Source organism: Megalopta genalis, chromosome 2 (assembly GCF_051020955.1).
Source record: "Megalopta genalis isolate 19385.01 chromosome 2, iyMegGena1_principal, whole genome shotgun sequence".
Taxonomy (NCBI): domain Eukaryota; kingdom Metazoa; phylum Arthropoda; class Insecta; order Hymenoptera; family Halictidae; genus Megalopta; species Megalopta genalis.
This window is the reverse complement of record NC_135014.1, coordinates 14,806,044-14,822,904: the sequence shown is the minus strand read 5'-3', so window position 1 is coordinate 14,822,904 and position 16,861 is coordinate 14,806,044. Positions and strand designations below refer to the sequence as shown.

Here is a 16,861-nt window from a genome sequence, read left to right as displayed (position 1 = left end):
GTTATTGGCAGTATTAATTACCTACATATTATAAATTGGGCACAATTTACGAGCCGGGTCCAAATTAGACTGGTATCCCATAATCGATACAATTTAATCGAACCGGGTAAACAGATAGCCGTGCTTGCGACCGTTTGATCGTTTGTCTTTTGAATGAAAAAGCTGAATCGCGAGAAAATTAAAATATAATATTGTACCGCAAATATAAATACACCGGAATCAATTAACCATTGATCAACAGACATCGTAACGCGGACGAAGGGAAAAGGAGAAACTTGGCCTGGAAATTACGTTTGCCTGTGTCGTTATATTAAAAGTTTTTAATCGCGTTAATTAACTATCGCGACTTTTCGACTGAATGCGGCAAGAAAATTTCAATAAACCTGCAGCCGGGCACGGCAAAGTCCAGCTGTTTGTAAATATTCTAAGAACATTCGCCTCTCATTGGATCGCATTCTCGCTAAGGAAAAAGTAACTTCAAACGACCTCAGGAATCACCTCTTTCCGAAAATTAAGATAATTATGAGACCACCTGTATATTATATTCAGCAATCTAAAGGGTATGTTGCCCGTTTAATTGATAAACAATAATAGCAATAGTAACGTGTAAGTGTTCAATTCTACATGCAAAAGGAAAATAAAAATCGAGCAGTAGAAATCTGCTAAGCCGAATGAAACGTCTAGAATTTTCTAGATAAAATATCTTCGAGCGCAAAGTGTTGCGAAACTAGGCAATACAAATATGTACAGAATGAGTACGATGATTTTACAGATACCTAAAATCCTAATGACGTTGCCCGTGCTCAGCTGAAGAATTTAAAATGGCGTAGGGCCATGATTCCCGTCGCGAAAACGTCTAAATGTAATTGTGCCTGCTATTAGGTTAGCCAATGAGTCGTTGCGATTTTTCCCAATAGATGACAATACAGAAAAAAACGTAACGACTTATTGGCTGATCGAATATAACCTCAAGAAAAAATTAATTTCCACAAAAATAGGAGTAAAAAGTGTGTTATAATTTGTGTCCGAAAGAGAGAAAAAGAGAGAAAGAGGTAATGAAACGGCGCCGAGAGCTCGCGGTAAGAAAAGTTGGCATACCTGCGGCATGATGGACGTGTCGGCGACCCTGAGACCCCTGATACCGTGCACCCTAAGTTTGGGATCGACGACGGCCATGCGATCGCTGGCGGGACCCATTTTGCATGATCCCGCTTGGTGATTCTCGGGGCCGGTGTCCTGTCGCACGGCGCAGCTCCAGTATTCGTTACTGAGGAACCGATACTGGGAGCAGGCAGGCAACGGCGTGTTGGCAAGCGTCATATTGTATTTCCTCATGGCAGTGGTGTTGCCGAACGACAGGGCTATCTGAATTCCCTCGACGAGAATAGCCACGTCCAACGGATCGCTCAAATAGTTTCCATGGATTATGGGCTTAGCGAGGGGATCGTTGCTGGCCAACCGAAGTGTCCCTAACGCGGAAAGACGGTTCGCTTGTAATATTGATTTCGGGAAAGCTCGGACGATCGCCCGTTCGAATGTATACGATCGTTGCTGCGATAGCTACCTCTGCTCCGAGGCTGCAGGTTCGTCGGCGAGATACTGATGCCGCGCGGCCCGTTGTCCATCACTGCTCCCAGCTCGCCCGTGATGCTGCACGCGGCTTGGTACCCGCCGAAGAAGAACTGCAGGTCCGGGTGGTCGGGCGAGGTGTACGAGGACGGAAGGATTCCCGTCAGTTGGGACAGGCCCGTCGAAGACATGGGTCCCTTTTGGAAGGCCACGTACTCCAAAGCCGCGGCCCAGGTCAGGTCGAACTCGTTCGGCTCGTCGATGGTGTAGGACACCGTGAAGGATACGTGGTTTTGGAGATTCTCGCCGACACCTGCGAAAACCGCACGCGGATCGTTTAGAAGCATCCTAACTGGCCGAAGATAATTTAACGAGTAAACCTATCGAGCCGGTCAAAATGACCGCTTTCAGATTTCTGATTTTAATGTTGCCGAAATCGTGAAGATTCTTTCATAGACAGTGATTGAATAAGTTTTTTCATGCGAGCATACATTATGGTAACGATGGCGGCAGGTCTGAATAAACTTTTAAGGCTCGGTAGTGTTAAGCCTTCACTGTCGCGTTTCTCTCAGTTCGGTTTTCGAACGACCGCCGCTCGAAAGCTAGCAACACTATCGAGACCCGAAAAATTGAGAATATAATTTTGAACATTCTAGAACATTGTTTCTTTTGCCAGAACTCGATATCTCACTTACAAGTACGCTACCGTACATAAGTATTTGGACTCTGGGCAAGATACGATTGAAAATTTTATAACTTTATTCTATTACTCTATTATTCTATTATTCTATTCATTCTATTTATAACTTTATTCTATTATTTACGATCGAACAATTTCGTAAATGAATTAATGAAAATTATAAAATATTGCGTTCATCTGTGTATCCGCCTCTTTGAGCAACGACAGCTTTTGTAACAATTAAAAATATTGTACAATTTAACGCAGATGTCCAAACATTGATAAAAAGCGGTTGAAAAGCACTTGTAGCGAACAAACTTAAGCGTCAAAATCAATTTCACGCCGATTCGAATTCATGCTTCTCCCTTTCAACAATTGTACATGTATGTGAAATATTATAATATTTATAGGCATTGTATGACCGTCTAAGATGAAGTCTAGAATCAAATAATAGAGGGTTGTGCTAACAAAATAACTAACATTTTGACAATAATGTGCAGGTGCCCAAATTCTGATGCACGATAGTGTATATCGAATTAATTGTTAATTTCATTTCTCTCGTGACGACATCACTCCTTCGAAACAAAATTGTGAGACACTTTGAAAGTGCCAGCGAAGGGTTAAAACGATGCCTGTGTAATGCTTAAACGACGTCGGTTTTCATAGTACGAATTCCAGAAGAATAATCTCCGAAATTGTTGACAGTGCTTTGAGTTGCTGTGAGCAGGCTGGATAGACGCTCGTCGAACAAATCGAGTGCCAAGAGCAATTTCGGTCAGGTAGACCGAGCAGGCCGGCTCAAAGTGCATCCGCGTAGCCGAACCGCTTACCCGGAAGATCTTTGACGACGCTGACGTTCACGGCTCGCAAGTGTTCCTTTGGCCCGATCCCGGAGAGCAACAACAGCTGCGGCGAATTGACAGCACCGCCAGAGACGATTACCTCTCGATTAGCTCTAGCGACCCTAAGTTGACCGCCCTGGAACAGGATCGCATCGATTACGCCGAAGTCGGAACCTTGAGCCCTCGCGGAGGTCCCACGGAGCCTGTACACGCGGCAAGGAGGAAAGCGCGTGCAGACGATAACGCGAAAAATACCGATGATGGATTTATGGGCCGGAACCGGCGTCGGTGTAATCGGACACGGCGCGGCGCGGCGCGGCGCACCGGAACAATTTGTCATTGAAGTTATGACGGTGTTACGCGAACGTCGCCGGCACATAACTTTGCGAGTCGTATCGCCCGCGGAGATAACGACGGCCGCGCGAGGCCAATTGTACTAACTTGGATGTATTGGACGCCGACGGCTTTCGAGTTCTCGACAATGATCTTGGTGACGGTGGCGTTCAGCGCGACCTGAAGGTTCCGTCTGTGACGGATCGGCTGGAGGAATGCCGTCGAGGCGCTCTGCCTGACGCCGTCCTTGTTCATCGTTTGGGCGATCGTGAACCCGGTGAACTGGTCGCCGTTCAGGTCCTCGGACATCGGATAGCCTCTCTCGGCAGCAGCTGCGAGGATGTCGTCCGAGATGGCCGGTTTCCAAGGGAATCTGCCGACGTTCAGCAGGCCGTCGGTCCTGTGGTATTTACGGCCCACTCGATTGATCTCCGTGTTGTTCTCCGAGCACGTGAAGTATGGCAAAACCTGCAACGTAGCACCCGTGTCTCGTAAAACTTCTTTACGCCGCGCGGTGCATCAAGTTGCGCGGCACCGATCAATCTCCGTTTTTCCACCCTAACTCGTCGCTATCCTCGGTCCACGTCAAATTCGATCCTTAAGCGAACTTTCGAAATTCGTTTAGCAAATGCGGCGACCCGGGTTACACATTTTCTGCTGCACCGAGAGCGAGCTTTTCGGCATCGGACACGCGTGAAATATGTAAGAGAGGACTGTCCTGTGAACATCGGCTACTAGTAATTTTTAAGATAAATTGTATGTAAAAAATGGACAATTTGGGAAGAGGAGATACGATTATTCGAGCCTCGCGGCTCGTTTTTTATAGTTACCGATCGTCAATAACCGTAAGAACGAGCCGCAATTTACGTGTTTTTATAGCATTCTTTACGATACATTCGAATATGCACAAATTAGTTTAGCAATTAATTTAATACTCTTGTAAAGGTTATAACGTATTTCATATTACTATATTGTTTAAAATGCTCCCTGCGGCGTATATTGAACCTTTTCATACCTGTAAAATCTTTTCAACCATAACACGGAATCGTTTCCAATGGTCGTCTCTGCTCGTCTTTGCGACGTTTTCGAGATAATCTTACGTAATTCAGCAATATTAAAAACGTTATAACTTCCACACAAAAATAAAGTTTTTCAGCCGAAATTTGTTATATCAGGCTCCGATGAATTTATCGAAGAAACAAATCTTTTCCTTACGTAGAAAATATATTTACAGAATTAATTTCTACGTATTCGAAGTTTTCGCGATATATATATAAACACGTAATTATTATATATATATATAATATAATTATTAATAATTTAATTTAATAATTTAATTTATATATAATAATAATTATTATATATATATATATCGCGAAAACTTCGAATACGTAGAAATTAATTTTGTAAACATATATATATATAAAAACACGTAATTTCAAAATTTTATCTTAAGAATTGCTGATGACCGATGTTCACGGGGTTGCCCTACCTCGAGGCACGCCTGTCCAAAGATCGTCAGAAGGAATTCGAGCGGCCCCGATCTGTCTAGTTGCAGAGTCAACGGCGTTTGCAGACGACGAAGAAAAAGGAATCGGTGTCGCGCTCGTAATTCCAGATGTTTATGAGCATGAATCAGACTGACGGATTGGCAAACGATTTCTCGTGAACGGCACGCGATTCTGTGTTGCACAATCCGTGGCCGGAGTCACGAAAGTGCGTGCACTTGTACAGTTGGCTACTGCACTCGCTGCGACTCGGTCTAACCTCTTCCCAGCTCCATCCCGCGTTGCCCATCGCTGCCCAGTTGTTGTAATCTCTCGCGTGTCCTCGAGTGTACATCATGCCGTTGTGCGCCGAGGTGCCCCCAAGGTTTTTTCCTCTTGGCCAGCTGCAGGAACCCCCCATCGCCAGGCACGCGTTCTGCTCGCCCACCGTTCGATACTGCCAGTCGATCTCGGTGCCTGCCACGACGACAATTACAATCGATTATCGATCATCCCTCTGCAATCTCTACTTCTACCCTCGCGATGCATAGACGGATTCGTGATTTTATTAAAAAGGTGTCGTTGGAGACGTTCACGAGCGACTTTTACCGTTTCATAGAAATACTTGCAATAATTTTGTCGCTGTTCTAGTAACAATTTCGCATTCCTTACCGTTTGATGAGTCAGTCCAAGACTTTGTGCTTAGGTAGGTTCACCGTATTATCAAAAAGATATCGTTGGAAACATTGACAAGCGAATGCCACAGTTTCGAGGACATATTCTTGCAGCTATTTTACAAAAATTTTGCCAGTGTTCTGCTAACGATTTTTCATTCATCGCGCCTTCATCGACAGCCGAGGCAATCGAAGATTTGATGTTTAACCCTTTCAGCTCTATGAACCCATATACGCGTTCGGCAAAGTCGTTCACCATCGGCTATGAACACATATATGGGTTCGCGCATGAAATTTTCAATTTAAAAGATATAATTGAATACTTTTCATATCGTTCGTGTTATTATTGTTCAATGAAATAAACGGTTTCGTTGTTCTTGCAGTCACTATTCAAATTATTTCAATTACGATCAACATACTTCGCAATAAAATTTTAGTCAGTCCAGCAAGCGCTTCGTCGTAAAAAAATGGGCAGCCCAACGTGTGCTTTGTAGTGAAAAGTGAGCAGCCCACAACAAACGCTTAGCGTCGCACAACTCAGGGCTCAAAGGGTTAAATAGATTCGCCATTTCATTAACCCATTGCCGTGCTTCAAGCAATATTTAAACATTCAAGTAGACGCGAACACGCGATAAATATAAAGTTTCTTTTTCTTCGAAGAAATTATCGCGGTCGAAAGCCGTTCTAATTAGTGTAATTGTAAAGAAAATGGCACGGCAAGGGGTTAAAAAGATATCGACGAAGGTATCAAGATGCGACATGGAGCATTTTACACAGATACTCTCGTAGTCCTCCTACAAACTGTCGTTTACCAAGAATTTTTCTTTTAACGCTCTTTGAGACATTCCCATTCGAGATGTTAAAGAAAAACTGAAGCCGTTTTTTTGGCGCCAAGGGAATTGAATTAGCGACGTACCTAGAAACATTGCCACCATGCTGGGAGCCGCGGTCCCCGGCGGTGCATCGGGCCCAGCCTCCAGCACCAGGACCTTCCATTGCGGCGCGTCGCTGAGTCTAGAAGCGACCGTTGAACCGGCTGTTCCTCCTGCAACAAGAGACACCGGCTATAGTATCGTCGCTATGATAATTTCGAATAGATCGAAACGGTGGGTTCGCGTTCGCTTCCGCGATCCCGCGGAGGAGCAGAGGACGCTTTCAGCGGGAAGTTAATTATCCGTGTTCGAGCCGACTTCTGGGTTTACACGCGGTTGCATTTTATTCGCTTGTTACGAGAACGGAGAAGCGTGCACGCGATTCTTGGCCGAATCGTTTCCTCACGAGACGATGATTCGACGTTTTCACGCGTACAAGGCGATCCGGTTAAACGCCCCGCGACGGCTTGACTGAAGCGGGACAAACGCGCGTTACACCACGTTATGTCCCACGGCTCGAACAGATATCCGTGGAAAGGGGATCAATTAATTTGTTTGCCGGCGTGAAAGCAGGAATTTATTAAGCACGACGCCGGCGATCATGTTCTCGAGCACCTCCGATACGGATTTCAGAAAGTCTTTTGGAAAGTCTGCTGCGATATCTATCATCTATCTGCGCGCGGTATTTGCGCAACCCGGCGCGGACGTCTGCGAAACACGGGATTACGTCTCGCTAATTTCAGGTTGCGAGCCCAGGATGCTCGGGATTTCCATATTCGTCGTTCGGCTCCCGCTGCTCGAAATGCACGCCCATATTTTCGCGTCGGCCTCCCCCCCGAAACAGATGCACACGCTCGCCTGTAAGAACAATTCAAAGAAACGCGAGCCACTTCCGTCGGAGCGGCTTTCAAGACGCACGCGCTATTTGCATTCGTTGGTAACTTTTCGCGCATCGCGTGCGTCGCGTTCTTTCGCGAGCCTGCATCGAGCGAGAGATAACTAGTTGTTCGAAGTATTCCTTGAACCTTATCGGCCGCCAAGGCGATAAGACGTGATTGCGATTCCGTCGCGTCGGTAACGTGAGAGCGCATAATCGATCAACAGGACGCTGTCCGTTTCGAGAATCGCGGAATTTCCGCGATCATTTACGAGAATCCACCGAGTTCTTCTGTCTCGTCGTTATGGGTCCTGATATCTCTGCACCGAGGATTCTCAGTTTGACTGAGGATTTACTTATATTAGCGACACATTGACTTGCTTATTAACATTGGAACTACCAAGCTTTAAACATGATCAATGTACATTGCTTCGTGACAATGTCAAGATGAGATCCATTTAAACTTCCTACATATAATATAATATAATAATTATATAATATTTAATATTATTTATTATTATATAATATTTAATATTATTTATTGTTATATTATAATTATATAATATTTAATATTATTTATTATTATATTATATATTATATAATATTATAATATTATTTATTATTATATTATAAGTTCGTATAAAAATTCCTGGCATAAACGTTTTCATAGGACCTGAAATTGTAAAAGAGAGAGAGAGAGAAAGTAACCAGAAACTGGTCATTTTAATCAATCTAAATCTCAATTGTGTAATATTACATTGTTTTTGTTTGTCTTTTATATTGTAGTCATGTTGTTTCGATTATTATTTTCATTTCTATTATTATTTTATGACCATTACTATTATATTTATAGTAGTGGATTCTCAGCGAATTTTCTCTCTGGTAAGTGACGACCAGCATGAACGGACTATGCCAAGTTCATATCAGTGCTTCTGTTCTAGGAAAGGCGAACGACGCCAGGTACAGTAATTTCTCTCTAATTCGCGCTCAGATTGCGCACAAAAATGGACGAACAAGAGATACGATTATTCGAGCCATGCGACTCGTTTTTATAGTTACCGTCTGTCAACAATTATAAAAACGAGCCGCGAGGCTCGAATAATCGTATCTCCCCTTCCCAAATCGTCCATTTTTGTGCGCGATCTGAGCACGAATTAGGGAGAAATTACTGTATTTCGCGTCGTGTGTATCGTAACGCGTTTCCCTTTCGAGGATGAGATAACGATCTCGATCAACGTTTCCGCTTCCCTCCGCACCGTGAACTCGCGAACCGCGCGAACTCCGCAAACACGTGAAAGGTGCACGCATGGCGCAACCGCTTTTACCTGGCACACCATGGCCAAGGCCTTATCGGTGATTCACCATACCGGGGCGCTGTTACGACTCCTACGTCGCTCCGATATGGCGTTCGTTAATCCCTAATTGCTCGGACGATTTCCAATAAACGATAAAAACACCAAGGAAACTCGACGCAGGAAAGGATATTCTTTCAACCCCGATCCGTCTCCCGCGCCAATTAACACGATTTTCTCTGATTCTGACTGAACATGCTGCATTCGTTAAACCCTCCGTTTCTCATTTCCAAAGGAGGAATTCGCAAAGTTAGCTCTCGGTTTACGGTGCCGGAGTCACTTTTGATTTGTCGCACAATGGGGTGCAGTAACGAAGCTGTGGAAAAAACAGCGAACTGATTGATATAAATTGATATAAATTGATATAAATTGATATAAATTGATTGAGATACAGCGATGCTATTTTTTTGTTTTTAAGTTGAAGCTGGAATGTTGTAGATTAACACTAAAACCGCCATCGCCGGTAAACTGACCGATCTCGCACTTTTTATTTTCGAATCGTTGAAATTATGAAGATTCTTTCTTAAGAAACGATTGAATCAATTTCTTCGTTCAAGCATGCGTTATTATAAAAATTGCGAAAGGTTTAAATAAATGCAGTCTATTCATCGTTGTAAAGCTGCATACATCGGTCCGTAAATTTAGTGTTAAGGGAAAATAGAGAGATTGCGGTATAATCATTTTCTAACCTTAAAAATTTATGTCAACCTTCGACTGATGACGTATGTCAATTGGACGTCTTATCAGTTTGCAAAAGAAGCTATCAAAAATTTTGTCATCACTTGAAAGTGTAATCTTGAAGATTATCAAGTCATTTGAACAAAGAAATCACGATTTCGTTAATTTTTCACTTGAATCGATTTCTCTTCATAATCCTGATGTGACAAGAAATGGTACTGAATAAATTACAATCGGGAACATTTCAAGACTGAAATCAATTTTCAATGTTTAAAGATGCTCACGCCGCATTCTCGCTATTTCTTCCTTATTCTGCAACATTTCAGCTCTAACGTAAAAAAAGATCATCGCTTTATCTCACTGTGCGCCATTCCGAGACACAAATACAATGACCAATTCTCGCAACAATGATATATACTTCAACTCCTGCACGTTTCTTGCGTTAAAAATATTCAACACTAAACAAAAAAATTATACGCTTCCAACACGAATGATTAACACGAATATCATCTCTTTTTACAATTCATGAAATTATACTTTCCTAAATTTAAATTTTTCGCCATTTTTATTTTAATTTAGCTTGCACGTAGGAATTTATTCAATCGTTTCTGAAGAAAGAGTCTTCGTAATGTCAACTATTGAATTATATTTAGTTACGGAAATAACTGTAATATTATTCACTATTTGCACTTTCAATTACAACTTTTATTTAATTAAAGAAGCTATGAAATATGTTCTCTCTTTATGAGACGTCTGCGTTAACTGACACGATTCAACTCGGTAAAAACAATAACGATTAGAAAAGACAAAATCGTATAAATAAAAAGCTATTTGCCAGATTGATTTTCGTATTCAACCTGTTTGCCGAAATTCAACATCGACAATTTGACAATAAAGAGCGTGAGATCGGCCGTTTTGTCCGCAACGATAGGTTTACAGTTAAATATTACAATAATTTCTCCCTAAATCGCGCTGAGATTGCGCACAAAAATGGGCAATTAGGGAAGCGAAGATACGATTATTGTTGACATACGTTGACAATCGGTTGCTACGAAAACGAGCCGCATGGTTCGAATAATCGTATCTCCTCTTCCCAAATTGTCCATTCTTGTGCGCAATCCGAGCGCGAATTAGGGAGAAATTACTGTACTAGGAACTCGGGCTCGAGCGACCGTCGTTGCGTCAGTATGACATCGATGCGAAACTCAGAGCCGATTCGAAGTGACTCCGGCATCGGACGCTGCATTCGGTAGGGCGAGGGTTAACGAACCATCTATTCGATAATAAAGGGCAAACGAAGTTGAGGGAAGGGGGACATTGAATTAAAGATCGTCGGAAAGTATAAACTGTTCTCGGGCAGGCAAGCCATTAATCGGGGAGCGGGGAGTTCAACGTCCCTAAACGAGACCGTCGGGGAAGCTCGAGTGGGCATTTTCAATTTTTCAAACGCGACAGAATCGACGGAGGTGAACGTCGTATCGATCAGCTCGCGCTCGCCGCGAAAGAACCGCTCGAAAAGAAAGGAGTTTCCCCTTGTTGTCCAGTTTTTTCCCCCAGAACTCCGGCGAGCACGGTCTGTGTCAGTTTTTCGCGGACGCGAGCGCACAGCCGCCGCAGTCTAGATCGGGAGAAAACGGTTTCGCCGCGCCATGCCGCGACAAAAACGCGGCCGTCACGGTTGCGTAATCGTATTGCGGCCGACGACGAAACGAGTCTGGATCGATGTCGATCGATACGTGTCCACGCCGCCCCCGCTCTCTCTCTCTCTCTCTCCTTCGTTTTCCTCGATTTTCCGCGATTTCCCGTTAGCTTTGTGCGAACCACCGGCATCCAGCCACCCTCTTTTCGAGATCGACTCGTCATTTTCCCTGAGAAACGCATTTCGATACGCGCGCGTCCGGCGCGGTTCGTTTCCGTTTCGTCGACGCGGCCACAATGAAATCGTAGCTCGCCGTGGCGCTAACGCGGCTACGTTATTTCTGTTGCTCCACGGAGCACACTCGACCACAACGCCACGGATTTCTGCGAAAAAATCTAGCGCGCTGCTAGATTGATATTTCAGGGAACACGTTCGTGAACAAACTTCGTGTCCGAACAATGTTCCCGGAATTTGTGAATAATGTACGAACGACTTATCCGTCCAGCAAAATTAATATTAGGTCTACCGGAAAGTTCTGCCTGTTTACGGGAAAAAGAGTAATAAATTGTTCGTACATGCAATAATATTAACTGTACAATATAATTTCCTATATAATAATTAGTTAATAATTTCCTATATAATAATAATTTCCGTTGTTGCTTTCCGATATCTTGTCAGCGTAATGGCGATTTATAAATACAATTCTTGATAAATATGCATACGTATTGAAACTTGAAATGACATTATCGGACAGTACTTTCCGGTAGACCTAATATATATAGTGGCCCACGAAAGTGTTTGTATACCTCTTAAAATGCAATAACTTTTTTCAAACTGGACTGAGTGACTTGAAAGTAATATATTGAATAAACAACCCATAAATGTATCATCAAAATCTGAATAATCGTAAATTAAATCGTCATTTTCACGGGTTCCTTAAAAACTAATTTGATCGCATTAAGAAAGTTGAAAATGTAACTCATGCAATGAAACGTAACTTTCCAATTTCAACTTCATGGAATAAAACACCCTAATGTTACGAAATTTCTCAAGTAGTTGACGCAGCAGTCACAGTGTTGAGAAACGATCGAATAAATTCTTTCGTTGAAGCGTATACTGCGATAAGAAAGGCGAGAAACCTAACTAATTGAGTCACGCCATCCTTATAAAGAAGCTGGCGTTAATCACTAGACCGCGGATTTTATGGATTCATGAGAAAAACGAGTAGATCAAATACAAAACAGGAAACACGTTTAAAGAATTTACAAATTAGATTCTATTCCTTAAAACTTATTAGAATTGTCAGAAAGAAGTAATAAACACATCTGTAGTTTCTGTATCTTGCAACAAATGCGGATAATTTTCATTTCGCACATAAATCCACAGTCAATGATCACTCTCAGTGATCATTCGGTGAGTTTGGTATTAAATGTGTCGAATAGATCAAACGAGCAGAACATTCCCTTCAATCTGTGCATCATGCTGCATTTACGTACCGAATTTTCATAGTATACTATATAGTATATATATAGTCGACTATATATATACTATATATATACTATTAAAATTTTTTTTATAGCACAGATAAAAAAGTTAAAAAATGAGAGTTTCTTATTTTTGTCTATCGTCCTCCTATCGTCACTGAGAGTGAACTAACTATATAGTATATACTATATAGTATACTAGTATATATTTATATTATTCTACATATATATATATATATATATATATATATATATATATATATATATATATATAGAGAGAGAGAGAGAGAGGGAGAGAGAGAGAATAATATAAATCACGAGCGAAAATCGATAATAAATACCAAAAAATGTCTCCGTTGTTTCTGTTATCGGAAACTTAATGTTTGCACTGAGATCGACGGACGATCAATTACAGTGGCAATTGGCTGATTGTCGCGAGGAAACGCGTAGGTCCGGTCCGAAGTCTCGGAGGTGCCGAGAAACGCAAATGGTTCTCGCAGCTCGCGGCGACAGAGAGCGGGGCATTAAAAGTTGCGACCGAGGAGAGGACCGCCGCGAGGAAGGTTCCGAACAATGAAATTTTGATTGAGCCCGTTGAAAACAATTCGCTTGGAACTGCGGAGGGTGTGCTCGAGGGTGGCCGAGGGTGGACGGGGTCGGACGAGTCCGCGGGCGGCCGGCGACGCATCGATTAGCCCGCGGCGAAAGAAAAACGGGAAAAATCGGGTATAATCGAGCAAAGTGTCAGCGGGCAAATAACGTTTTCATCGCGCGATACGCTGAATATTCGGCGAGATTATGCAAATACAGAGGCTCGCCGGACCGTAAACTATTCCGCGGTACGCGCCTCAGCGAATTTCATATTTTATCGTCTTTACCGGGGTGGGACGGGGGGGGGGGAGGCTGCGGACGCGATACGGACACCAACGGTTCCGCTTGCTGCTTCGGTAACGAGCGAACGATGCGCTGGCGTTCGCGAATCCGCGATCCCGAGATCTTTCGTTCGAGCTGCTCCTCCGCCAACTCCCATCGTTTATACTTGTATATATATATTCCCCTGGCATCGGCATCGGTAAGATTTACGGCCGTTCGAGTTTCGACTTTGACGCTGCCAAAAATACGATCCCGGGGTTGCGCCCGCGAATTTTCATAACAGAGATAAAATTATTATTGAAGTTACCGAATATTATTCGGGATCCAATCATACATATATCCCGCCAAATGCCACGCATTGCGTGACCCCAGCATCATTTTCTCTGATAATTTATCTCTCCGTGCACGTTTCACTACTAGGGTAGTGGTAGGCAAAAAGTAATCTGATCGGAATGATTAACTATTACGAGCACGTTAGTTATTATAAATTAGTTATTGAATTATTATAAATTAGTTACTAAATTATTGTACAGTAGTTATAATAATTAACGAGTTGTAATCGATAAGCATTAATCGGATTACTTTTTGCCTAATTATTATAAATTATTTGTGATAACTAACGATTTGTAATCGGTGATCATTAATCGGATTACTGTTTGACCAACTCTGCTGTAGTGTGACCAATTGCCGTGCCTCTGATCTTTTTATCGGACGTAATTAACTTTATGTTTATCGAATGAGATTCTACATATTTTCGTCAAAAATGAATGGAACGAAAAAATTTACTATGACTTATTCGAGAAATATAAAGTTAATTATGTCCGAAAACAAAACAAACCACTACCCTATTACCAGTTCTGGCTATCGAGTCTATATTAAACTAAGTTATTGTTCATACTTATATTATTATCGGCCACGAAAATATTCAGACATTTTTTTTATCACGGAATAAATTCTATAACATTTGAACCAAATTACTTGGACCTTTTTGAAATGTTAAAAAAATTTTGCAAGGAAAAATGATATTAAAATCAGTTGAAACGGCAAAAAAAATTAAAAAAGCATCAAAATCGGTTAACGTTATTTTATAATAATCTATCATATAATAATCTATCTCATGATAGATGTATTGAAAGGCGAAAGAATCTCCAGATTTTCTCCAGTTTTTGGTTCGATGCAGTTCAAGCTTATTATTTTCACAATTTTTAATTGTTTACATCTTATAACGACGTTAACCGATTCCGATGAAATTTTCAACATGTATATAACTCGCCGCAAAGTGCAATGTTCAAAGTTCAATTGTTCACTCAAATAAAAAAGTTAAAGAATACGAGTTGTTTTTACTTTTATTTCTTTTTCTGCCATTTCGACCAATTTTAATTTTTGCCGCAATTTTTCTGCTAATCGAATAGTAAACTAGATCCTCTAACGTCCAAGTGATTTGGTCGAATGTTTTCTTTATCCCTTGTTAAACAGTGCCCGAATGTTTTCACGGCTGATGCCGACCGTATCTAGCGTTAATGGTGCTGTCGCGTTTAAAATTACAATACTGAATACTTTTGTTTAGAATGTCGGGAAAACTTGCTGTCTAAATGCGAAAACAGTGGCAGATAACAGGCACGCTACAGAATTAGTTACGGTATCGGAACAACAATGCGCCAGTCGTCCCGTTGACACTAGTTGTCACGTGATTTACGAAGCGCGGAGGACACTTTTCCGCTGTCGATAGGGGTTAGGTCCCTATCCTAGGCGAAGCAGCGTTCCTTTGTACGCCGACCTCGCACAGCGGTATCCTTCCCAGCGATACCCATCGGCAAAAAGAAGAGATCGAATCGCCGCGGCTGGAACGATTGTTCGCCGCAGACTGTCGCCCGGACTTTCCATTGGCCTTAGGCAGCAGCGCCTTCCTTTCTCGCTGATTTTTTTCCATCGTCGCGCCGCGTCTTTTCCTTTCGCAGACTCCAAAGAACTGTAGCGAAATCTCCGCCTGGCACGAAGTAGCATCTTCCAAATCCAAATGATTCCACTCGATGTACAACGGTTAGAAAGGATTGAATTGAAATGAACTGTTCTCTTGCTCCGATTTGTAGAAAGTGACTCGCGGAAATTGGATCCTGAATAAGAATCCTCTAATTACTAGAAACTTACCAGGACTTAATCTCGTTTGCCGTTCAAACGGATCCGACACCGGGCCAACCAAAATTTCAATTACCATTCGACGGGATAAGCGTCGTCGTGTCGCGCTCAAGCATTCTGCCACGTCAATTTACCGGACGTCGTCGTCAGACGTGCCGCCGAGAGTTTCCAGGGGCGACCGGAAGTACCCACCATCGAAACCTTGCCTTTCTTACATCGTCGCCACGGCTCGGCCAATTTCATTTGACATCTCATTATCCAATTAATGGGACGGCCGTCAGTTATTAGCGAGGGCCGCGCGCACCGTCTGCTTCGAACGTCGTCTAAAGAAGATTAATCGAGTTTCAAGACCTCTATCCGGCCGGATAATTCAATTGCGATCGCGAAAGTTTTCGGTGGGACTGATTCCGCCGGTTGAATCGTCACCGTTGCCTCGTTAGAGACGCTTCTCCGTCGGCGTCGGCGTCGCGACGCTGCTTCCTCTTCCTCTGTGCCCGGGTTTCGCCTTCGACGATTCATCTGCACGCGTCTTCCGCTTCGAAATTCTTACGGGCGTGTTGGCGAAGCGATCTTCAATTCACCGGTGGCATCGGTTAGAGCGAACCTCTATCTGCTGCCTCCGATAATTGTTTCGTCGATTTTCGTCGAGTGGTTTGTTTACGAAGCTATGGTAAATCAAGCGCGACTCGTGTAATTGTTATTAAACAAAAAATCCACGATCGAGTTCCGTTCCTCAACTTTACCGGAAGTACAGAATGTTTATTATTTTGCTAAGTGAAAGTATGAAAATCCTTTCGAAAGATGCTTTCATTAGGGTGCTCTGTACTTTGACCAAAGAGCACGCGACGTCTCGAAGAAGTCCATTTTACGTCCATTTTAGGACCGGACGTCTCACAACTTAAACTGGCCGCATCCGAGACGTCTTACCACTTAAATTGAACGTTCTAAAGACGTTTCGACGTCTGATATAAGATGTCTTAAAGACGTCCCGAGAAACATGGGCTACAAACGGCACCTCCGAAAAAATTTGACGAAGTCCGTGCATTTCGTCGAACTTGGCAATTTTCAATGTGACAAACATGGTCTCACATTTAAAGGGTTACACTAGTGAGGGCACATCGAACTTAAAATCCAGGTACAGCATCTTAAAGTGGAGGTTTCAAGCTTTAATTTGAAAAAAATACCATCATCTTACAATGACTTTTCGCGGAATTGTAATCAGTCGAAGTTGGCCAATTGTTATCCAAAATTTTTCTATGCTATAATTTCTTGGAGCAGTGTATAACTGACGAGTATACTTAGAATAATTTAGAATTTTATTTATCAATGTTTCCCAACGTATTTTTTCAGACACTTCTTTTAGACA

At 42.5% G+C, this 16,861-nt stretch overlaps 2 protein-coding genes across 6 annotated transcripts in view; one reads left to right on the top strand and one right to left on the bottom strand.

The window, feature by feature from the left end:
* The window catches only part of LOC117219237 (kin of IRRE-like protein 1), a 690,910-nt gene that overhangs the window by 159,360 nt on the left and 514,689 nt on the right, over positions 1-16,861 (top strand). The gene's annotated exons all lie outside the window — the stretch shown is intronic.
* Positions 1-16,861, bottom strand: part of LOC117219239 (glucose dehydrogenase [FAD, quinone]) — a 34,470-nt gene that overhangs the window by 4,523 nt on the left and 13,086 nt on the right. For all 4 annotated transcript variants that reach the window (XM_033468216.2, XM_033468218.2, XM_076518578.1 and 1 more), the window contains exons 3-8: positions 6,501-6,629; positions 5,191-5,387; positions 3,532-3,891; positions 3,079-3,226; positions 1,565-1,882; positions 1,099-1,469 (exon numbers count right to left, since the gene is read on the bottom strand). In XM_033468216.2, the coding sequence (XP_033324107.2) occupies positions 1,099-1,469; positions 1,565-1,882; positions 3,079-3,226; positions 3,532-3,891; positions 5,191-5,387; positions 6,501-6,629 (1,523 nt within the window). The remainder of the gene's footprint in view (positions 1-1,098; positions 1,470-1,564; positions 1,883-3,078; positions 3,227-3,531; positions 3,892-5,190; positions 5,388-6,500; positions 6,630-16,861) is intronic.